Below are 23588 nucleotides of genomic sequence, written 5' to 3' on the forward strand. Positions count from 1 at the left end.
TCCTCCATAATGTTTGGGGCCTCAGCTGGGAACACTCAAGCAGCTGGAAATGACTCGAAGGACTAGGGGCTATAATCTGCTGAAGGCTTTTTTGCTTACATGTCTGGTGCTTGGGTGACCTAAAGACTGGGCTCAGCTGGGACTATCAACTGAATCATCTACATATGACCTTCTCTTATAGGTTGGGCTTCCTCACAGCATAGTGGCTACATGGTCATGGGACTTCTTACATGGTGGCCTTTCTGGTAAACTAAAAGGCCATCTATTAACCTCAGAAATCACATAGCATAGAGATTCATGGTAAGGTAACATAACCCTTCCCGCTCAATAGGAGGAATGTCAAAGATTCGGCGACTGTACTTTAAATCTGCCACTATCTCCCCCCAACAGAATGCTGACACATGACTTCTGGAATTGATAAGGGTCAAAGGTCCATTCTCTGGGGCTTTGGTAGGCTCTTCCATCTGCCTAGCTCAGGGCTCATGTCTGGGATGCAGCTTCTCCACAGCTCTCAGCCCAGGCCTAGGAAACCTGACTTTGGGCTTCTTATTTGTACCTAAGGATGTCAGGATTTGGAGATGAGGGTCTGGGAATCCAGTACACCTGCTACTGACTCTTACAGCTATAGAACTCTTGTCTTGCACCAACTACTTGGTTCCCTGGTGATGTAGAATAGGTGTTTATTACCACTGGCCCCAGTGACCTCCAAGGCAGGCTGCAAGGAAGGGCCTGGCAGCCAGTGCCCAACATCAGCCCCAGTGGGTCTCTGTGAGCATGTGTTGGAGTGGGGTGATGCTGCTGGAGCAGGACTCCTCTCGTTGAGGGAATATCCTTCTTAGGTTCTACAACTCTTCCATCAGTGTTTTGGGGAAAGAACATCCTTGGATGCTTGTCTGATAACATATGGGGCAGGAGCTGTGGCTTCTGGTTCTGCAGTGTCTGTGGGAGGTCCCACAACACCACACATTCTCCAGATAGGAGTGTTCTCCCCTCAACTTTACCCAAACAATGAAATAAGGCTTCCCGCACTTGTAACGAGTTGATTCTGGAGTCCCAATCCACCACTCCCATGGCCAAGAGACTCACCATCAAGATGTGGTTCCGAAACAGTGGTTCTCTTTGGGAGTCAGTCCATGCATGTCAGTCTATAAACCCCACAGGGGAGTGACAGTGTCTGCTTGCTATTTACAGCATCTTGCTGATCCTTGGTAAATACTGCTTAATGATGCATTTGCACAACTCTGAGGGCTTCAGGGAAACCATTGGTTACAGAGAGGACTGTTGCCCAGGGTGGCAAACTCCAAAGCTACAGGGACCAGTTATGTAAGTGGAAGAAACTGGCTGGCTGGGGCCTGAGGCCCATAGGAGAACACATGCTCCCTGTAAGGAGAGCAGCCACTTCTCGGCTGTATGCCCGCCATGCAGAAGGCCGGCCCAAGGCTTGCCAGATTTTCTTAGTTTTCAAGAGAGGACAAAAGGTTCAATCTATTAAATCTCTCCGTTAATTGTTGTCAACTTAGTCAATGAAAACAAACACAACCACATTTGTGGGCTGGATGCAACAGGTGTGCTGTCCCTTGCAAGCCAGGAACCCACAGGGTTCACAGAAGGTCTGGTTTCACAGAGTTGCCCCTGATCCTTGGATTAGTGTAGCTCAAAGGCTACTGCCCTGCGCTCCTCCTCCCCACCGCTGGCGCCTCCACCCTGACCCGGGTCTCAGCACGTTATTGCTGTCACAACAGCTGCACTGAAAGGTCCTTCTTAGGCTTCCGTGACCTCTGCAAGAAGATTATACCTGTAAATCCCCGCAGCCGGCAGCCAGGGTGGGGGAAGGGAAGAGAAGGGGGGGGGCAGTCTTTCCTCTCCACGTCTGCGCCCCTCTCCCCATAGCCCTCCCTGGGCCTTTTTCTGCCAGGTGTAGATGAAGAAGACACTCTCCGCTAGTTGAGCCAACAAGGCTGGATTTTTTTCCAAAGAATTTTTAGTAGTGATGAAGGGAAAGCACAAGGAAAATAAACAGACATGGCCTAGAAATGGGTGTGTTTACAGAGCCCGGTCCTCGGAACCCAAGGGGGCGACTGTATGTTGAATAGCGGGGCCAAGGGAATCCAGTGGGGGAAGAGGGAGGAAGAAGTGGGTTTTCCTTCGGGTAAGGAGGGGGCTGAGTGTCACCACTTTTAAGCGAGGGGGACTCCGGTAATTAAAAGACTTAGTAGGGGGAAAGGGGCTGGGAGATGGCGGGAGTCCTCAAAATTCGGGGGATGGGATTTCCATTCCTGAGAAGGGGGTCAATCGAAGCGGAAGGTTGAGAGGAGTCAATGGATGACACTCCACGCCAGGAAGGAGGGGGCGGCTCTGCAGAAGGGGCCTGAGTACGGTGAGCAGGAGAGGAGACAGCCTCTTAGCAATCCTAGTCCCGGGAAGGTTTGAAAGCAGCGGTGCCCCAGTGACGCCGGAAAAGATGGAGCGGTTGCCATGGCGACACGGAGCACACATCGGAAATAAATAAATAAGTGGTGCGGGCTGCAGCAGCCGCGCCCCCGCGGGACTGGAGCGCGGGGGAGGGGGCCCCGCGGGCCCGGGTCCCCGCAGCCCGCGCGTCCCAGCCATTGGCAGAGCCGGAGGGGGGGGGGTCACCCCCCCCGGAGGGGGGGCGAATGGTACAGTCCTCCGCCCGCGCCCCGGCCGGGCCCGCAGCGAGCGAAAGGCGAGCCCAACGCAGCCGCTGCTGCCGCGGCGGAGCCGGAGCCGAGCCCGGAGGTGGCGATGGAGGGAGTCAGCAGCCACCGGACCCTGTCCTACAGCCGCTGGAGCTACGACAGGTAGGGCGGCCGCCTGCAGGATGGGCTCGCCGGGCTCTCCGCGTGGCCCTGCGTGGGCGCGCTCCCCTGCGCCCACCCGGGCGGGAGGAGCAGAGTTCCCGGGGAGCGCGGCCGCCAGCGCTCAGACCCCCAGCTGCACCCGGACCCTCGAGCGTCCGGCTCGTCGGTGCCGGGAGCGGCGGATATGCGAAGCCGGAGCGGAGCGAGGGTGTCCTCATACCTGCGGGGCAGAGCCGGCGGAGGAGGGCACCGGGTCCGACGAGCTGCCTCCCCACCTCGCACCCCGCCCCCATCCCAGCCCGGCTGCCCTGCGGTGTCCACCCGCGCCGCAACCGCAACCGCACGAGGGAGCGTGGAGGGGCCCCGGGGCGGGCGGCGCCGCGCGGTGGGGCGAGGAGGGGCGCCGGGGCGGTGGGTGAGGACTGCCGGCCGGCCGGAGCGCCCCAGCTTGCTGCCGGGGACCTGCGGGTCGCCACGGGCTGGGCGGAGCGGAAGGGCGGCCCGGGGCGGGCTGTCGGGGCGCCCGCAGTGTTGCCAGGCGCCCCGCCCGCCCCGCGGGCACCGGGAGAGGCTGCGGGCGTGGGCAGCCGGGAGTCGCGCTCCCCACGCACCCGTCCTGCCGGGAGGAATCATCCTTCCAGGTGAAATGAGAAAAATGAGGACAACAGAATGAGTCGGTCATCAAGCGGAGACTCATTCTGAGATTTTTGTCCTTTCTGCCTATTTTTGGTGTGTGAAATGTCCCCTCTCTTTTAAAAACGAAACCATGACGATAGTAGATAGTAGATTGTTGTTGTTGTTGTTAAAGTTCACAACCCCATGAGGATCTCTGGAGTTACATTTTCTGATCCATGGTCCTAATTGGGGAGGGCTGGAAGAGAAACTTCATTAACTGGGCTGCTCTCTTCTCCCTGAAGTCCTGCTTCCTGTGCTCTCCTTCCCTTCACTGCTAAAAGCCTTCCTGAATCTTTGACACCCCTACCTTCGGAGATTCAGAGAACAGGGTCCCCCTAGGACCCCTTTAACTCGCCCTCCAATTGATTCCATCTTTTTCCATTCTTAACTGGTGATCTCTCAGCCTGTAAACCTATTCAAGTTTGTGACGCCTCCCTCAAGAGGGGTGCAACTGGTCCACCTCTCTGCTTTCATCGCCTTCTTTGGGAGAACATGTCTAAATTGGTTGATTCTGTTTCCTCACCAACCCTGCATTGCACAGTCCTAGCCGTCTGCTCGCTGTCCAGCTCACAACTGCAGCGAACGTGCCCTTTTTAAAAATAGTGTTTCCTATGGAGAGGAACTCTAAAATGATTGGAGTATTCAACTTAAAATAACAAACCCTCGGAGCTTGCCTTCAGATTCCAAACCACACATGCATTTGCTTATTCTGCAAACATGTATTGACTGCAAACTGTGTGTGGGGCCCTGGAGATAAGGAGATAACAAGACATAATTCCTTCCCCCAGAGGAGCTCCCAGTCTAGATCCTAGTAGAAAGAAGTGGCAACATATGCCAAGGACCTAATACGTGTATAGGAGGGAATTTTTAAATTGAGACAATTCTATATAGTAACTAGACTTTTTTTCCTGTAAAAACAAACAACAGCAAGACACTGGAATCAGACAGCCTGGGTTCAAATCCAGATTCCACCTAGCTCACTTGTAGCAAGTCACTTTCCCTTTCTGGGCTTCAGTTTTTTCTTCTGTGAAATGGGAAGTAATATAAGAATTAGATGGGAACATAGTAATAAGTGGTATCTATCACTGTTGTATTAATAAATATTGTAAATGTCTCTGAGAACCCTGTCTTCCATAGATGCTTAGTTTGAAAAGCAGTGTTCTCCTTTTTAGACCCCTAAATAAAGACCTTTCCTGGGGTTCTACCCTCAGAACCTTTTTCTTCTCACCCCACCATCTCAACACCTACGGAGCCATGGGAAGAAAATAGCTTCCCTGGTCCATATCCAAACTAACTGAATCAGAATCTCCAGATGTGGAACTCAAGAGTCAGTGTTTCGGATACAGCTGGTTTGGCTTTTACTCTGGAACCATTGGTCTATATCACTCACCTCCATTTTCCAGTTAGTGCTTAGTGTTTAAAACATAAGGACTGAATTATTTTAAAATTGCACAATCCTTAGTAAACTTTTAAAAACACTACATAAGCTACACATATATGTAGTCCCCATTTTAAAAGTGAAATTCTGTGATTGTGCTGTCCCCGTCCCCACCCCTAACCCCTAGAAGCAAACCACTGTTAACAGTTCACACTTTCTGACTCTGTTCTTTGACTTCTGCCCCCACCACATCTCTGAACATTTGAACTCTCCTTCACACCCCCCCAGGAGTTGGCTTCTCTGCATTATATAACGTGTTCTTTTTAATCTGTTCCCCTCTTTGCTTTTCAGGTCATGTATGTATCAGTCATCTATTGCTGTGTAACAAATTACTCTTAAGTTTAATGGCCTAAAATAATAATTGTTCTAGTTAACTCGAGATTCTGTGCGTCACGAATCTGGGCTGGGCTCGGTTGGGCAGTGTTTGTGGTCTGGCCTAGGCTTGGCTTCTCTTGGCCGTGCTTACTCACGTGTGTGGTGCCTCAGCTGTGAAAGCTAACACATCTGAAGCTTCTCTCCCCAAAAAGAGAGAAATCCTTTCTCGTCTTCCAGCAGGCTCGCTCAGGTTTGTTCACATGCTGGTAGAAGTTTCCCAGTGAGAAAGCAGAAGGTACGAGGTCTCTTGAGGCCTAGGTTTAGGACGTGCACATCACCCTGTCACACTGTATTGGTCAAAGTGAGTCAAAATGTCAGCGCACGTTCAGGATAGAGGAATAAGTTTCAACTCTTGAAGGGAGGAGCTGCAAAGAATTCATGGCCATTTTTGCAATCTACCACAATATGAGGCTTGCATTTCTTTAATTGCTCACTCCTCTTGGTCCCCACTGTCCCAACGTGAGCACATGCCAAAGCTCCCCTCTCTCCCGTTCTGCTGTGTTCCATTCTATTCTCAGGCTACACCCTGGTCCCAGTTATCACCTCAGTGCTTTTAACACAGAAATCAATATCTTCAACTCCACTCTTTTTGTCGAGCCCTAACCATGCCTCTGTAAAGGCTTGTAAACATCTCCATGTGGGTATTCTGTAGATATTCCACCAACACCCCTAACTCAATGGGTTCAAAGCCAGATCCTTCACTGGTAACTCTGTATTCTCTATCCAGCATCCCTCTAGCCAATGAACTCCTCAAAACTCTGACAGTGATTTTGAACTCTCCAAGGGTAACCATTCTGTCTATTCTTATGTATATCACTGATTGTTATGAAGGTAAAATGAACTGACGATGAAAGATGAGTGGCCTGGAGTACATCTCATCAAGTCCCTGTGTTCTCAAGAGCTTGGCACTTGGTTAACCATCTTGCCTCCATTCAAGCTCTAGTCATTATCCCAAAGATTTCAGGGTTTATGTAAATTACCAACTAGCCCTCTTCACTCACAATTTCTGGACCTTCCCATTCTAGAAACTTCTCTTCAGCAATTCACAGAATACATTCCTACATGTTGGCTCCTGGGATCACCTCACCCCTGATATCATACACACTACTATCCCAATCTCTGGCCTCATGCGTCTCCCTCATATATTCTTCCTACCACATTATCGAGTTATCTAGTGCTTTCATGTCTGCTTTTTCTCCTGCCAGCCTTTTCCTGGCCTCTCTTCTTCCTTTCCTGTCAGGACCACCTGGCAGATTATCTGAACCACTTACTACCATCGCTTTCTGTTTCCTTGCATATGCTTGCCACAACTCCAGCCCCGTGTGGGCCAGCGTTAGGATCCCCACCCCCTCTCTTATCTGGGGCATCAGAGCACTGCCACAAAAACTGCAGGACCGTGATGATCGTCGCCATTTTCTGGGGCTTCATCTTGAGCTGTGCCATCAGCAGTCTTTCCCTTCTCTGGCTTAGCATCACTCCCATCCCCCACAGCAGTTCTTCTGCATCACACTCAGGGCCCCTCTTACTTGACCCTTACTCCACACCCCCAGGCCCTAAGCAAATGATATTGCCTCCTGCTCCTTTGAGAACTGTTCACATGGGGCTCAATCTTCTGTAACTTCTTGATTCCACATCACTGCCACGCCACCTCAGTCACACCCTTTGGGGGACTTTTTTGTCATCTCAAAATCTCTTGTTATAAATAATTCCACAGTAGACAACCTTATATACATAACATTTTTTCCTCATATCTGGTTATTTGATTAGAATGAACTTCTTGAAGAGGGATTGCTAGTTTCAGATTTGGGTGACTGTTGCCAGATTATCCTCTAGAAGGAGTGGATTGATGTGTATTCTCACGCTCAGAGGCTCTAACTGCATTGTTTCATGGTGATCTCTTTGTTTTGAATCTGGCCCCCCAGACTCTGAGACAGTGTACACAACTTGCTTGGAACTTGGATTTTGGAGTCACAGTGACCTGACTTTGAAGCCCAGCTCCCTCAATAATTGGTTGTGTGACTTTAGACAAGCAACTTAACTTCTGCATACAGAAAGATGATAATAATGATACCTGCCTTTGAACATGGTCCATTCACTCAATTTGTATTTTCTGAGCACCTCCTAAATGCCAGGCAATATTATAGATGTTGGAGACAGAGCCGTGAACAAAACAAATTCCCTGGTCCCACAACTCTTACTGTCTAGTGTGGGGAGATAGACCCGGACAAAAACATGTATATAATATGTCAGTGCTAAGTGATTTACCTAATATGCTAAGTGCAAAGAAGAAAAAATAGAGCTGAGCAAAAGGAAGAGAATCTCACTACATGGAGGTTGGGGTGGAGGTGAATATGTTGTATTATATTATCTGGTTGGGGAAACTCTTTCTGATAAGGTGATATTTCAGCAAAGACAGGTAAAAAACAAGGGAGTGAATGGGGAAGAATGTTCTATAGAAGGGAACAGCAAGTGTAAAGGTTCTAAGGTAGAAGTGTGCCTAGTGTATTTCAGAACAGCAAAGAGGCCAGTGTATCCTTGTTTCCCTTTATAATACTTCCTTCCTGCTCCTCCGTCAAACCCTACCCTCCTCCTATCCTCAGGGAACCACTGATCTGATTTGTTTGCATATCCTAGAATTTTATATAATTGAAATCATTCAGTGTGTATTCTTTTTTTGTTTTTTGGGTTTTTTTTTGGAGGGGGGTCTGGCTTCTTTCATGCATCCATAGTTATTTTGCTATTTCTCCATGTTGTTGCATGACTCAGTCATTCATTTCTTTTTATTGCTGATAGTACTCCATTATATGGAGATACCACAGTCTGTTTAGCCATTCCTCTGTTGGTAGACACTTGGGTGGTTTCCAGTTTTTGGCTATTACAAATATAACTTTTGTGATTGTTTATGTACAAGTCTTTGTATGGGCATATGTTTTTATTTCTTTTGGGTAAATATCTATGAGTGGGATGGCTGGATCACATGGTAGGCACATGTGTTTTCTTGGTAAGTATGCATTTAACTTTTTAAAAAAACTGCCACTTTTCCAAAGTGGTTGTACCACTTTACAGTCCCATGAGCAGTGTATGAGAGTTCCAATTCCTCCACATCTGTGGGACAACTTCATATGTTCTGTCTTTTAAATTTTGGCCATTCTAATAGGTATGTAATCATGTGTCATTGTGAGTCTATTTGCATGTCCTCCATGATTAATGATATTGAGCATCATTTCATGTGCTTATTTGCCATCTATGTATCTTTTGGGGGGGAAGTATCTGTTAAAGTCTTTTCCCCAATTGTTACTGGGTTATATGCATCCTTATTATTGAGTTTTGAGAATTCTTTGCTTATTCTGGATCCATGTCCTTTATTGGCTATGTGACCTGCAAATATTTTCTATAAGTCTGTGGCTTTCTTTTCAGTCTCATGTATTTGAAGAGCAGAATTTTACATTTGGTGCAGTCTAATTTAACAGTTTATTCTTTTATGGATTGTGCTTCTCGTGTCTCATCTAAGAAATGGCCTAACTCCAGGTGAAAAAGGTTTTCTCCTAGGGATTTTCTAATTTAGGCTTAATATTTTAGGTCTGTGCTTCAGTTGAATTAACTTTTGTATGTAGAATGAGGTTCACTTAAAAAAAAAGTTATCTATGGGGCGCCTGGGTGGCACAGTCGGTTAAGCGTCCGACTTCAGCCAGGTCATGATCTCGCGCTCCGTGAGTTCGAGCCCCGCGTCAGGCTCTGGGCTGATGGCTCAGAGCCTGGAGCCTGTTTCCGATTCTGTGTCTCCCTCTCTCTCTGCCCCTCGCCCGTTCATGCTCTGTCTCTCTCTGTCCCCAAAATAAATAAACGTTGAAAAAAAAATTTAAAAAAAAAAGTTATCTAATTGTTCCAGCACCATTTGTTGAAAGGACTTTGCTTTTTTTGCACCTTTATCAAACTGAATTGTCGTTGTATTTATTTCTATACTCTCTATTCTGCTCCACTGATCTATTTGCCTTTCTCAATGCCAACACCACACTATCTGGGTGACTATAGCTTTGCAAAGAGTCTTGAAATCAGGTAGCTTAGGATCCTCAACTTTGATGTTGTTGCTGTTCTCCTCCTCCTCCTCCTTCTTCTTTTCAAATCCAGAGACCCACTTATTAACCTAGAATTGTGAAGATCTCTTTGTAGTTATTGCAATGTTGGCGGCCCTGCACAGGGCCCATTCCCAAGCCAGAATCAAGCTACTTGGCAAGTAAAATCCAAAGGTTTCTGGGTGAGTGTGGAGCCAAAACAAGACAAAAGAAATGCCTGGGAGAGGCTGTTTCATCCAAGCACTGGAGAAACCAGGATGGTCTTCTTCAAAGCTGTTTGTCTCTCCTGGGTCCTTGTTAATTTCACATTCCTTTTATAATGAGATTTTCAAGTTCTGCAAAAACCAAAAAAGACAAAAGTCTGCTGGGATTTTGACTGGGATTGTGTTGAATCTATAGATCAATCTGGGGAAAGTTGACTCTTGGTAATGGTGGGCTTTCCAGCCTATAAACATAATGTATCTTTGTGTTTATTTAGATCATCTTTCATTTCTCTCAAGCATATTTTGTAGTTTTCTGAATATAAGTCTTTCACCTCTTTCATAAGATCTATCCTAGAGTATTGCATACTTTTCAATGATATTGTAAATGGTATATCTTTAAATTCAGTTTCCAATAATTAATTGTCAATGTATAGCAATACAGTTTGTATCGTTGTAATAATATATATAACATAAAATTGGCTATGTTACTAATTGCTAAGTGTACATTCAGAATGTTGTGTAACCATCACCACTATTTCCAAAACTTTTTCATCACTCCAAACAAAAACTTTGTACTTATCAAGAAATAACTCTTCATTGACCCCTCTCCCCAGCCCCTGGTAACCTATAATTTCCTTTCCATCTTTATGAAGTTGCCTATTCTAGATATATGCCTATAAGTGGAATCATACAATATTTTCCCTTTTGTGTCTAGCCATTTCACTTCCCGTGATGTTTTCAAGGTCTATCCATGTTGTAGCATATATGAATACGTCATTCCTTTTTGGACTGAATAATATATTACATGCACATACCGCATTTTCTTTCTCCATTACTCTGTTGATGGACACTTGGGTTGTTTTCACCTTTTGGCCATAGTGAAAGTGCTACAGTGAACACTGGCATACAAGCATCTGTTCCAGTCCCTGTTTTCAATTCTTTTACGTGGATTGTAGGAGTGAGATGGCTGGATCAGATACTAAGTCCACGTTTAGTTTTTTGAGGAACCACCCAACTGTTTTTCACAGCAACTGCACCATTTTATATTCCCAGCAGCAACACATGAGTTTCCCATTTCTCCACATCCTCGCCAACACCTGTTATTTTCTGGTTTTAAACCATTCTAGGATGTGTGAAATGGTTTCTTACTGTGGTTTTGATTCATATGTCCCTAATGACTATTCATGTGCTTATTGGCCATTTGTATATCTTCTTTGGATAGATGTCTGTTCAAGTCCTTTGCCCCCATTTTTTTGTTTGTTTTTAAATAAACTCTTTAGGGGCGCCTGGGTGGCTCAGTCGGTTGAGTGTCCGACTTCAGCCAGGTCACGATCTCGCGGTCCGTGAGTTTGAGCCCCGCGTCAGGCTCTGGGCTGATGGCTCAGAGCCTGGAGCCTGCTTCCGATTCTGTGTCTCCCTCTCTCTCTGCCCCTCCCCCGTTCATACTCTGTCTCTCTCTGTCTCAAAAATAAATAAATGTTAAAAAAAAATAAAAAATAAAAATAAAAAAAAAAACTCTTTATTGAAGTGTATGACCTCATATGAAAAAGCACACAAGTCATAAGTGAAGAATTTGGTGAATTTTCACAAAGTGAATACACTCTTATAATCAGAAACCGTCCTATCTCTGCCCTCTAACTCGAGGGTTACCATCATCCTGACTTCCGTTAGGCTGACTTCAAATTGGAGAGGTTAGTTTTGCTGATTTTTAACTTAATTTAAGAGTACCAGGTGTATTCTTTTGTGTCTTCCTTCTTTTAAAAAAATTGTTTTTAATGTTTATTTATTTTTGAGAGAGAGGGTGAGAGAGAGAGAGAGAGAGAGAGAGAGAGAGAGAGAGAGAGAGAGAGTGAGTCAGTTGGGGAGGGGCAGAGAGGGAGGCAGACACAGAATCTGAAGCAGGATCCAGGCTCCAAGCTGTCAGCACAGAGCCTGATGCAAGGCTCAAACCCATGACTGTGAGATCCTGACCTGAGTCAAAGTCGGACACTAAACTGACTGAGCCACCCAGGTGCCCCTGTGTCTTCCTTCTTGAGTTTAACAGTGGAGTCATCTGTGTTTCTGCATCAAGTTGCAGTTAGTTCATTCTCACTGCTATGTAGAGTTCTGTATGGATTTACCACAATTCACCCGTTCCACTACGATGCATGCTTGAGATGTTTCCCAGTTTTGGTTATTATTAACACTGGACATTTGAATGCATGTCTTTCTTTTGGTTGGTATTTCTTGGTGGCTTTTTTTTCAGCTTCATTGAGGTATAATTAACACATAGGAATTTTGTATATATGTAAGCATATACACACACATGTACATGTAAATATAGACTCTATAAATATATATATTTAAAGAGTACTACTTGATGTTTTGATACACATATACATTGTGAAATTATGGCCACAGTCAAGTTCATGAGCATACCTATCACATCACAGTTACAATTTTCTTTCTTTCTTTCCTTTGTGTGTGCGCGCATGTGTGTGTGTGTGTGTGTGTGTGTGTGTGTGTGTGTGTGTGATGAGAAAACTTAAGATGTATCCTCATAGCAAATTTCAAGGATACAAATAGTATTGTTAACTATAGTCCCCATGCTGTACCTCTGATCTCCAGAACTCATCCGTCTAAGATAACCAAAACTTTGTACCCTCCGACCAACATCTTCCCATTTATCCATCTGCCCAGCCCCTAGAAACCACCATTCTACTCTTCACTCCTATGACTTTGACTAGTTTAAGATTCCACATAAAGTGATATCATGCAGTATTTGTCTTTCGGTGTCTGGCATATTTCACTTAGCACAGTGTCCTCCAGGTTCATCCATGTTGTCCTACATAGCAATTTCCTTATTTCTTAAGGCTGAATAATATTTCAGCCATATATATATATATATATATATATATATATATATATATATATATTACATTTTCTTTATCCATTCCTCTGTTGATGGACATTTAAGTTGTTTCCATATCTTGGTGTGAATAATGCTGCAGTGAACATGGAAATATCCCTTTGAGGTCCAGATTTCATTTGCTTTGGAAGTATGCCCTGAAGTGAGATTGCTAGATCATATGGTAGTTCTGTTTTTACTTTTTAAGAAACCTATACCATTTTCCATAGTTGTTGTACCAATTTACAGTCCCACCAACAGTGAACAAAGGTTCACTTTCTTGGTAATGCCCTTTAAGCACAAGTTTCTAATTTGGAGGAAGTCCAATTTATCTATTTTTTTCTTTCTTTTTTTTTTAAATGCTTATTTACTTTTGAGAGAGAGAGCAGGGGAGGGGCAGAAAGAGAGGGAGACAGAGAATCTCAAGCAGGCTCCATGCCATTAGCGCAGAGCCTGACAGATGCAAGGCTTGAACTCACAAACCTTGAGATCACGACCTGAGCTGAAATCAGGAGTCAGACACTTAACCGACTGAGCCACCAGATTTCCCTCTATTTTTTCTTTTGTTTATAATTTTGATGTAGTATTTACACATTCATTGCCAAATCCAACGATTTACCACTGTTTTCTCCTAAGTGATTTTAAGGTATATATTGAGGTCTTTGATCCATTTTAAATTCATTTTTGTGTGAGATGTGGGTCCAACTCTATTCCTTGGCATGTAGAAATCCAGTATCCAGCTGTCTCATTGCCATTTGTTGAAGAGACTATTGAATGGACTTAACACTCTTGTCAAGATTCAATTGTCCATAGATGTATGGATTTATTTCTGGACTTGCAATTCTACTCTATTGGTCTGTGCATCTATCCTTATACCAGCACCTCACTGTTTGATTAATTGCAGCTTTGTAATAAGTTTTGAATAGGAGAGACGGGCAAGGAAGCAAGACATGACCTGTATTAAACATGTCTAGGGAGGGCTGTGACTCCCAAGAGACTAGGTCGCCAAGATGGCACAGAGGGGGCAGTAGAAAGAGCTCAGGCTTTGTTATTAGTCAGACCTGGTTCAAATCCCAGCCCCACCTCTTATTAGCTGTGTACATGTAGCACAGTATGGGAAATCTTTATTGTTTTGGTTGATTATAAAAATCCTATGTGCCACTTGTAGACATAAAAGAAGCAAAGTCTAAACAGTTTAGAAGTGTGTCAAGTAGCAAGTTACTTAATGTCCTTTAGTCTCAATTTCCCTGTCTGTAAAATGGGGGTGATGATTTTCTTCTAGCGAAGGGTCATGGTGAGACTTGAATGAGATGATGTTTGTATACCCTTTCAGGTAGGCTGTGGATTAGAAACAGACCACACACATACCCACTATAGGATTAGGTAAAATGAAGTTCCTAATTTAACTGGCCCAGAGCTTATTGGTGACCAGGGACCATACCGGCCAGGAGTCTCCACAGCACATCTTGCTGCGATTTTCTTTTGGCCCCTTGGTTCCCACCCAGGGCGTGCAGTGCTGGCTGACATTCTGTGCACAGGCAGGTTTCCGCCAAGTTGAGAGAGTACCCAAATCCTTATTGTAAAAGTAGCCCTTTGTACTTAAGACTTACTTCATCATTCTGAGAGTACTTGACCCTAACAAAATATATTCTGTTTTCAAAAGGTAGACTCTCTTGCCACGAGAAAAAAATGTCGAGGCTCTCCTGGTTCTTTAGAGCCAGCAGCTTGGTGTCAGCAGAGCCACCTACTTTTGGCCAGGGCGAGGCTGAGGCGGAAGGGGAAGCAAGTCAGTGTCTGGACGTTCCCGAACAATGGCTCTGGCTTCTGTCCCCTAACGTTCCAGAAAGTTGTTTCTTCACAGTATTCAAATCACTTGCCCAATGTATGTGTGACCTTGGGAAAGCTACTTAACTGCCATGAGTCTCCATTTCCTCATCACTAAAATGGAAGTAATAGTATTAGAGGAAATAGTACCTACCGTTGTAGGGAGTAAATGACTTGATGTTTGTAAGGCTTGATAAATGTAGAGTGCCCGGGACAGTGCCTGTCACATGGTGAGTGCTATTTCTGTGCTGGCTGCTGTTATTACGAGCCAGCACAGAACAAGATTCCTCTACTAATATCGGCATTTTCCTGTCCATTTGAATCTGAAAGTTAGGCCATTCCTAGATACAGGGATAGGTGCCATGGCCCAGGCAGGCTCTGCCCCAAGGTGGAGCTGTGTGAGGAGAGTGTAAGGGCAGGTAAGGGAAGGAGGCCGAGGTACCTAGGGAAGCGGTCCAGGGACTGAAGAGGCATGGCTGACGAAGACCAGTTGGGACCAGTTGGGTGAGAGGGGCATAGTTGCAGGACCTCCGGGCTAGGGATGAAAAGCGAAGTCAGATGAGAACTTGGGGGGTGGGGACCTTAGCCAGTGCCTGAAGTGTGGGTGACAAGGTCTAGCTTCCTCAAGCGGGCCAAGCATTTAGCCCCAGTGGAGAATTCACAAGCAGATCAGGACACTGAAACAGCCCCTTCCCTTAGCACTTGGACTCAGGCCACAGCTGTTGAGAGACTACACAGAGGGAACCATAGGGATGAGCCAACTAACTCCAGTCCCTACTGCTGGTGGGTCAGAACCACCAGAGAGGCTGGGAGAGCAGGGCAGTAGCAGGGAAGATCAGGCTTGGGCACAGCCAGACTGACCACTGTGGCATGTAAGTTCACAAGCAGCTTCTTCTGAGACAAAGTGGTGATGCTTTTACTGTCTGTACACTGAGTTTTATGAAGCAGGGAAAGATGTTGGGAAAAGCACTGTTCAGGGAGTTAGGAATCGAGGATCTCATTCTGGCTACTCCATTAATTCCCATTCTGGCTCTGGGCAAGTCACTTGCCTCTCTGGGCCTGTTTCCTCTGAAGTTGAAGAGGCTGGACTGGTTGACTGAGCACTCTTATAGTTCTGGTATTCTGTGAGTGCGTGACCCAGGGCCTTCTATGTGTTCTGTGATTGGAAAGGCCAAGGTGCAGGGATGCGAATAGGGCAGGCTGCGATTGGAGGTCCTGGCCAAGGCAGTGCCAGCTTCCAGGGTGCAGGGGCGGGGAGTGCTGGGGTGGACACCAAAGCCAGGTGGTTGGAGGTCCTGCTTTGTTCCAGAACTTTTGGAATATAACTATCCTTTTGGCAGATTTAATAGCAGTGTAGGACCAAAATGACTGTGCTGGGTAGGGCAAATGAGAGTGGTGGTCTAGGGTCAGTGAAGCAATAGTTCTGGGGGAGAGTGGAATGTGGGGGGTGGTCTATCTCCCATGCAGTCGGCGTGGTTGGGGCTCAGGGTGATAAGGATTAGAGAGAAGAGCAAGTCATGGAGGTGAGACAAAGATTTCTCAAGTCTTTTGGGACTTGTCCACACTGAGGTTTGAAGTCATCAGGCAGTGTGGCTTCCCAGGTAGGATGACAGGATGCTTTTAAACAGAGGTAGAAAGACCCTGGAGCAGCGACATCATTTCTGTGACCAAAGGTGGAGAGAGGGGCACAGTGTGGAGGACAGTTGCTAAGCAGGGGCTCACAGGAACCCACTGATATCTGACTCCTTCGTTCTGAAATATCCTGAGCCCTGATAGATAAATGCCGAGCCTGGCTCTCATCTGGGGCATTCTTACCCAGCATGTGCTTGGGAGAGACGCACACCTTTTTTCTCCATCCCGAGCAGTGTGGGCTGTGCTGCAGTTGGAGAAGTTAGATCTCCTAGGTCAGGTGTGTGTTCCCAATCAGCCTCACTCTGATATTTTGGGCATATGTTTTGGTCTCCTCTAATCTGAAGATTGACAGAGCAAATCCTAGGGTTGTGTGTAAGTGTGTGGGTGGGGAGGGTCTGTTGATGAGTGCCAGGCCAGGCTGTGGGGAAGTTAGCAGGCGTTAGGGAATAGCTTGCCTGTGCTGTTGCCAGAGGAGGCAGATTTCTGCACGTGAACAATGCTAGAGAGCTGTGCCGGCTGATTGGAACCTAGCATCGGAATGAAGGGCCCAGAGTTCAGGCCAGGCAGATGAGGGCCTAGCATCTAAGAACCTTTGGAATCAGGCAGGGCCTGCATCAGGGTAAGAGGGACCCAGTATTATCTTCTTACAAGGTCACATTCCTCAGCAAAGATTTAATCCCAACCTGGCTTTGCCTCTGTGCCCTCTCCAGCACTGCAGAACAACTAATCGGGCCAGGAATTCCACAGTGCACCAGGAGGGCACTGTCCTTGCACCTGCCCCTCCCTCCACAGTCTGGTTTGCCCTGGGTGGGAGAGTCTGGGTGGCATTCCCTTCTCCCCATCACCAAATGTCAGAGAGCAGATTCAGTGATGGTTTGGGGTCCTCTGGGAGAGGGCTTCTGCGAGTGTGTTTTTCATGCAGCTGAGCGTGTGCACCACTAATTGTGTATGTGGGGTGTGAACGTGTTGTGCCGGGGTGTGTATGCAGCACTGAGCTTGTGCACCTTTGAGGGAGGCGCACATGTGCCAACAAGAGTGGCTATGTGGATGTGTGTGAGTGGCAGGTATTTGAATGAAAGCAGGTGCACTGGAGAGAAGTGACTGCGAGAGGCGGGACGGAGAGACTGGCTTGCTCTCTCTGTCTTCTTCCCCTGCACCTTGGAAGTGGGGGTGGGGAGGACAGGTACACTGCCCTTCTCCCAGTGCGAGATAGGCGTGGTCAGGGTCATGAGCCTGCCCCACCCTGCCTGGGCAGTTTCTTCAGGGGTGGAGGGCTGCAGAATCACCTCTGGAGAGTAGGAGGGGCCAGTTAGATCTCGGAGCTGACAGCTGTCTGTGTGACCCTGTATGATGAGCTGTGCGGGCAGAAGACCCTGCCCTACCCTCCTGGCTCGCCCCAGAGGAGCTGGGAGCGGGATCCCCGCCTCTGCCACGAGGGGCTCCTGAGGCAATCCGGGGCCGCATCAATGTTGGATGAGCCCACGCCGCCTTTGCAGGGCCTCGATACCATCTTCCTCGGTCTCACTTTTAGTGTAACTGGAGAGCCCAGGGACCAGCCCCGGCCTGCGACTGGCGATCTTCTCGTGACGGCGCCACCTGTGGGGGGACTACAGCTGGGGTGGGGAGGCCGGCGCCAGCTGGGGTAGACTGTTCCGGGACGGGGTTGGGACCTGCTGGCCCGGCCTCTCCGGACAGGGGCGTCGGTTCCAGCCTGGCCTCTCCTAGGCCCCTGGATCCCAGGGCCGGGTTACACCTCCTCCCCCCTCGGGCCACGTCGCCCTCTCCAGGGTGTCATCTGTCTAGTGACCTGTCCTTGGGGCAGTTAAGTCCCATCCCCCCTCCCGGATTTGGGGGTTTCCTGCTCAGGAACGGGCTGGAGGGGCATCAGCTAGACGGACAGAGATCCCCTAGGGGAAGGAAGGGGAGTAGCGGCGACTGGGCAGAGCCTCCCGCTGCAGGTGAGTGTCGGGAGCCCTGAGTGCATGCTGGGAAAGGGAGAGGGCAGGACTGAGGTCTGGGGGTCCCGGCTGGCCATGCTTCTCACCACCTTGACCTCTTCTACTCCAGCCCCCACACCTTACCCCTTGTGACACCACACCCAGCCTGGCCCTGCGAGGCAGCGGTGGTCAAGTGGGCTGGTGGTCCTTGAGCATCTGGCACCAGTGGGCAGTCACTGGGCTGTGGCCTTGGGTGGTTGGGCCTGGGCAGCCATTCTGGTGGGCGGTGAGGTTGAATTAGATTAGCAGCCTGTTTCTGTACATAGTTTAACGGAACACAGGCCTGCCTATTTGTTTACATACTGTCTTTGGCTGTTTTCGCACTACAACTCAGAGTGGAGTACAGCTCAGTTTGCAAGGCTAGAATATATACCGTCTGGCCCTTTAAGAAAATGTTTGCCCACCCTTCCACCCCTCAGATATTCTCCAGTCCTTGCTTCTTTTCACCCTCTCCCTGAGCTGGTTCCTGCCTGCCTCCCTCTGCATGCCCCACACCGAGGGCTGGCCCAGGCTGAGTGCTCTCCACACCTGGGAACACGGACTTTGGGGACTGCTACCTCACATCTTGTCACTATCACTTTCTCTGGCAAGAAAGGAAAATAACTGGGGGCAGCAGGTATTCCCAAATCCAATAGGATATCTGAGAGCTGAGGGTGGAGCCCCTGCGGCATCCTTGCCTGACCCCAGACTGAAAGTGAGCCCCTTCCTAGGTCACAGGAGCAAGGTGGGTTAGCTGATGGTGAGCACAGTTTTCCTGGGACCACTAAGTCTGGCACCTGAGAGGCTGAGCAGACCAGTTCTTGGTAGGGGCTTCCTGTCACCTCTCCCTGTGGGCCAGGAGCAGGTGACAGCTGAGGTCCCAGTGGAACGGTGGGGAGACAGTGCTGTGTGAACAGATAATTATAGGGCACCAGGATGCTCTGGAGGGAGCCAGGGAGCTCCGGATGCAGGGCCCCTCCCCTGCCTGCTGTCCTATAGCTTCCAGACCCTGGGACCCATTGTACCCTCTTTAAGCCAAGCCTCAAGCCTTTGTGAACAAAACTGAATCCTTTTCCTGAGTTCCTGCACAGCTGAGTTGAGGGGAAGGAGAGGAGCAGAGGGAAACAAACCCCAGGGCCTGAAGACAGCTGCATTTCTGCTGCGCCATCACTAGGTGGCACCCTCGAGGTACCAGCTCCAGCTGAGGAGGGCTGAGTGTTCTGACACTTGCCCAGTCTAATTACAGCCTGAAAGGCTGTGGTCCTCCACATTCTGAATCGCACCAGGCCTGACCAGCTCTGTCTGTCCACTGAGGCAGCTCATCGATACCTCCAGACTCTGTACTTTGGGTCATTTTTACCTAAGAGTCAGAAGGGATCATTAGGGATAATAACCTGCAGTCCTAACGATCTGTCATTATCTGCCTACTTATCCTCCTCCCCCACAGGGCTCCCTGGAGGCAGGGATTGTCTTATTCTCTTTGTCACAGCAGAGAGGGTGTTTGGTGGTGAGTGATGTGAGCAGGGCAGAGTGTTGCCATCACTGCTCCCTGCTGCAGTTCATCTAGTGAGTGCTTTTTTAGTATCCAGCTGTCCTATCTGCTGGGAAGCTGGGGGTGTGTGGGGGGGAGGTACCCAGGCACATGTAGACCCTGGGAGGGGAGCTGGTTCAGACACAGGAGTAGCCTTTCCCCTCTGGCCTGGTTCTGCTGGTGCCAGCATTCTAGGGGGCCTCTAGAGAGGAGGAGGTGCCGAGGGACACAGGCTAGGGCTGTAGGATGCTGCTTGTTTCTGGGGAGAATGTCCAGGTATACCTGGCCTTGTCTGGCACTGGGAGCAGGCACACGCACGTCAAGAACAGAGACAGGGGCTGGGAAGGACTCTAGAACCTATGGTGGTCCTGTCCTCTCGCCTGGCCCCAGCTCATGCCCTTCAGGAGCCTCCTGGTGTAACAGGGAGCAGCTGTGTGGTCGTCCTAGGGTCCTGATGGAGGTTTGGAGGGCTGCATCTGTTTTGGGGAAGAGAGCCAGCCCCTCCCCGAGCAACTGCTTCTGATAGCCAGGGATGATGTCAGCAAGGGACCTCCACCCAGCCCAAGGACAGACGGACAGTGTGAGTGAGGTCTGAGGTCTGGACTCTGCCTAGAGACTATGGGTGATTGTTGAGCGTCCCTCACCCACTGTAGTTCCTAGGAAGAAGGGTGGAAACTGTCCCACTGAGTCAGTGGAGGCCAGGCCAGCCTGTGCTCTTGGGTGTGACCCTGGGAAGGGGCCCCTTGCAGAATCCTCTCCCTGATGGACTGACACTGACATGCAGGTGCCATTTCCCTGCCTGGAACAGGCTCCACAGTAAGACTGGCATCGTTCACTGGGGTAATTACTGGTTTGGGTTCGATTTCCATTCAAAACAGTAATCCCAGCCTGAGCTGGGTGTCAGATCTGAAGGTTGATTATTAGTAACATTTATCAACAGCCTCTCTCAGCTTCAGGCAATTACAGCTAATCTGCCTTTCCTGCTCCCCACCGTGCAGAACTGCCAGCCTCTTCCCTGCCCGCCCCCTCTGTTCCCTCTTCCCCTCTCTTCTTCTCCCCTCCTCTCTCCTAAGCAGCCAGACTGAGGAAGGGCAGGAGATGGGAGCCACCTTCTGAGTCACCATCACCCCGATATGTAGGGGCCCGTGTGCACACTGGGAATCTGTGCTGCTCAACAGCAATCTTTGTGTTGCAGAGTCTTGTGAAATCTGAATCTGGTTCTGTCAGAACTGAGAGGAATCCCTGCAGTTTGCAGACAGGAACTCATGTGTCCTGGCTCCTTGTCATATGATGTATTTTCAACTGCATGAGGGTCCCTCTTGCCCCCGATTCCATCTGTCCTCCCCTTCAGGCCTGAGACTAGGATGAGGCAATCGGGGCATTTACCTCAGATACGAAATTTAAGGAACCACCAAAAAGCTCAGTAATTGATGTAACTAATATTTCAATGCAATACTTTTTTACATGTTTATTTATTTTTGAGAGAGAGAGAGAGAGAGAGAGAGAAAGAGAGAGAGTGTGTGTGTGTGTGCATGAGCAGTGCAGGTGCAGAGAGAGGGGGGCAGAGAATCTGAAGTGGGCTGTGTGCTGACTGCAGGGAGCCTGACGTGGGGCTTGAACCCATGAAGCATGAGATCATGACCTGAGCCAAAGTCTGACGCTTAACCGACAGAGCCACCTAGGCACCCCTTCAATGCAATCCTTTTTAAAAATCAAAACCAATGCAAAAACATCCCTAATGAACAAAATCAAAACTTTAATAGAGGATCCAACCCTTGATTGCAAGATTTGGCCTCACTTGCCTCACTCTAATTCCAGTCCCACAGAACCTGTCTTTGTTTAAAATTTCGATGTTTTGCTTATCAAGAGTATTTTTACATTCAAGTTGACTTAAATGTTATCTTGATCACTGAGTTTTGGTACCTCCTTAAATTTGGCTCCTCATTCAACTCCCCCTCACTATTAATTGGGTGCTAACCCCTGCTCCCTCCATTTCAGCTTCTCTCTGAGCTGGGACCCCCACCAGAAGCTGGCCTTCCTGGTGCCCTTCCTCCACTGCATCCCTCTGGACTTGCTTCAGCCTTCAGATCCCTCTGAGAGGCCGCAGGTTGCCATGGTAACTGCTGCATTAATGGGCAGACAGAACGTGCAGGTCTTGCTTCTGTCCCAGATCGGGTCCAGCCAGGGCTGGATAAGCGCAGGCATGCCTGACAGAGTCCCTGACGCACGAATCTCAAAGGCAGCTAACACACTGCTGCCCGTGTATAGGGATGGAGAATGTCACATGTTTCCGAATCCCTCCCAGGGAGAGGACAGCAGGTCACTAAAGGAAGGCTGCGATGATCTGTTTGTGACGGGGAGGCAGAGGAAACGCTGAAGTAACCAGGGGTGCTGGCTGACCAGCCTCCTGCAGAGGACAGGTCTAATTCCCGGAAGGGCTTCTGTTTTGCTGAGCTGGACGTGAGCTGAGGCACACCTGCACCAGAGGATGCCGCCCTCCCCTGTCCCTTCCCCCAGGCTGTGCTCGGCTTGTCGAAGGGCTAAACAGACATTTCAGGAAAATCAATGTGGAAGAGGTGCCCAGGATGCCAAATTGTATCCGGGACTTGGGGTGTTGTCACGTCAAGGTCCAGGCCTAAGGAGCCGGGCCACTCAGTGTCCAGTTGCTGTCACTGAGGGTCTTGGAGGTAATGTGTCAGAAGCACCCCTGCCCTTGGTCCTCTGCTCCATGAGCTCTCTCCACAGCCCCACAGAGTCAGCACACTCTCCACCACCCAGACTGGCAGTCTGCCATCCAGTGCCTGCTCTGGGCCTTAGTTTCCTCTTCTGTGATATACCGATGACAGTGCCCTCCCTAGAGGGTTGTGCTCACCATTAAGAGCTAACATGTAAAAGTGCTTTGAGCTGCAAAGCACCAGGACAGACAGACTGAAAAGTCACATTCGGTGGGGCCCTGGGGTCAGAACTGGAACCAAAGGGAAGTGTATTTGGGCTTGAAGTGAAGAAGAAATTGCCAGTCGCCGAGAAGGAGGGACCACTCTAGGAGTGAGCGCACTGATCCTGGAAGTGTGCACGGAGACGTTTCATAATCACCAGTCGATCCACTTTGCTTCCAAAGGACTTCCTGCCCCTGGCTGTGACCTTGACTGTGACCTTGACTGTGACCTCTCCCAGGGTGTCCTGAAGCTGCCCCACTCCACCCCAATCCCCATCACCCTGGAAATGAGGAAGCTGGCTTCTCTTACAGTGGATACAGCTTTTTCCTGTTCCATGTTCCCTGATTTAACGTATGGACAAGTGTATAAACCGGAGAACTTGGGCAGGCAGTCAAATGGGGGTGGGGGGGAAGGGGTGGGGGAGTGGGGGAGGACCTAGTGTTTGAGAAAGTGCTGACCTGAACATTGGTTTAAGATGCCCTTTGACTCTGACTGGAAAGTTCCATTCTGCCCGCAGTAGGACAGAAGACATCTGAAAGACAAGTTATAAGAGATGGAGGGATGAGGTCTCTAGTTCCAGGTGGGCACCCACATATGCTCCCCTACCTGGAAACTGCCGCCTGCAACACATCTGTGCACGAACCCTTTGTGCTGATGGCCCCATGCTGGCTTTGGAGCTTTGTGGCACGTGTCAAAGTGGAGAGAACCGCAGGCCGAGAGTTGGGAGACGTGGCTCGGACACTTCCTTCCCCTGAGCCCGATTCGCCCATCTGTGACATGAAGGGGAGCGGTTGAGGTGCCCTCCTCAGCTGATGGTCTGTGATTCTCTTGCCTTCTGGAGGCCATGAGATCTGCCTCTCCTCCACAGCTACTTATGGTGTCTCTATGAGTCTTTGTCTGTCTGCTTGGCACAGCTAGGGGCTGAGGTCTTCAGATCTAGTCCGAGTGGGGTCAGCAATGTGCGGTTTTTCATCTAGACATCATTGCCCTTCAGATATTTGAAATTACATCCCAAAGATTTCTGATTGTTGATCTAGGCACTCATTGAAAGTCTGGGTGTCGTTTTCGCAAGAACTTGGCCAGGGTTAGGCAAGAAAGGGGAAGAGGTGGAGTGGGAGTAGGGGGGAGAGAGGCAGAGGTGACATGATCCGGGAGTTCCAGTAGGCACCTGACCGCGGGGGACACTGGAGGAGTTGGCAGGACTTGGCAGAGTACA

At 48.8% G+C, this 23588-nt stretch overlaps 1 protein-coding gene across 2 annotated transcripts in view; it reads left to right on the plus strand.

The window, feature by feature from the left end:
* Window positions 1-2662: 2662 nt before the first annotated feature.
* TUB (TUB bipartite transcription factor) overlaps window positions 2663-23588 on the plus strand; it is an 88211-nt gene continuing 67285 nt past the window's right edge. Inside the window, exon 1 of one of the 2 annotated variants that reach the window (XM_043580563.1) lies at window positions 2663-2822. In XM_043580563.1, the coding sequence (XP_043436498.1) occupies window positions 2767-2822 (56 nt within the window). In that variant the 5' untranslated portion in view covers window positions 2663-2766. The remainder of the gene's footprint in view (window positions 2823-23588) is intronic. The other variant, XM_043580565.1, reaches the window with a different exon arrangement.

This window comes from Prionailurus bengalensis, chromosome D1, assembly GCF_016509475.1.
Source record: "Prionailurus bengalensis isolate Pbe53 chromosome D1, Fcat_Pben_1.1_paternal_pri, whole genome shotgun sequence".
NCBI classification, from domain to species: Eukaryota; Metazoa; Chordata; class Mammalia; order Carnivora; family Felidae; genus Prionailurus; species Prionailurus bengalensis.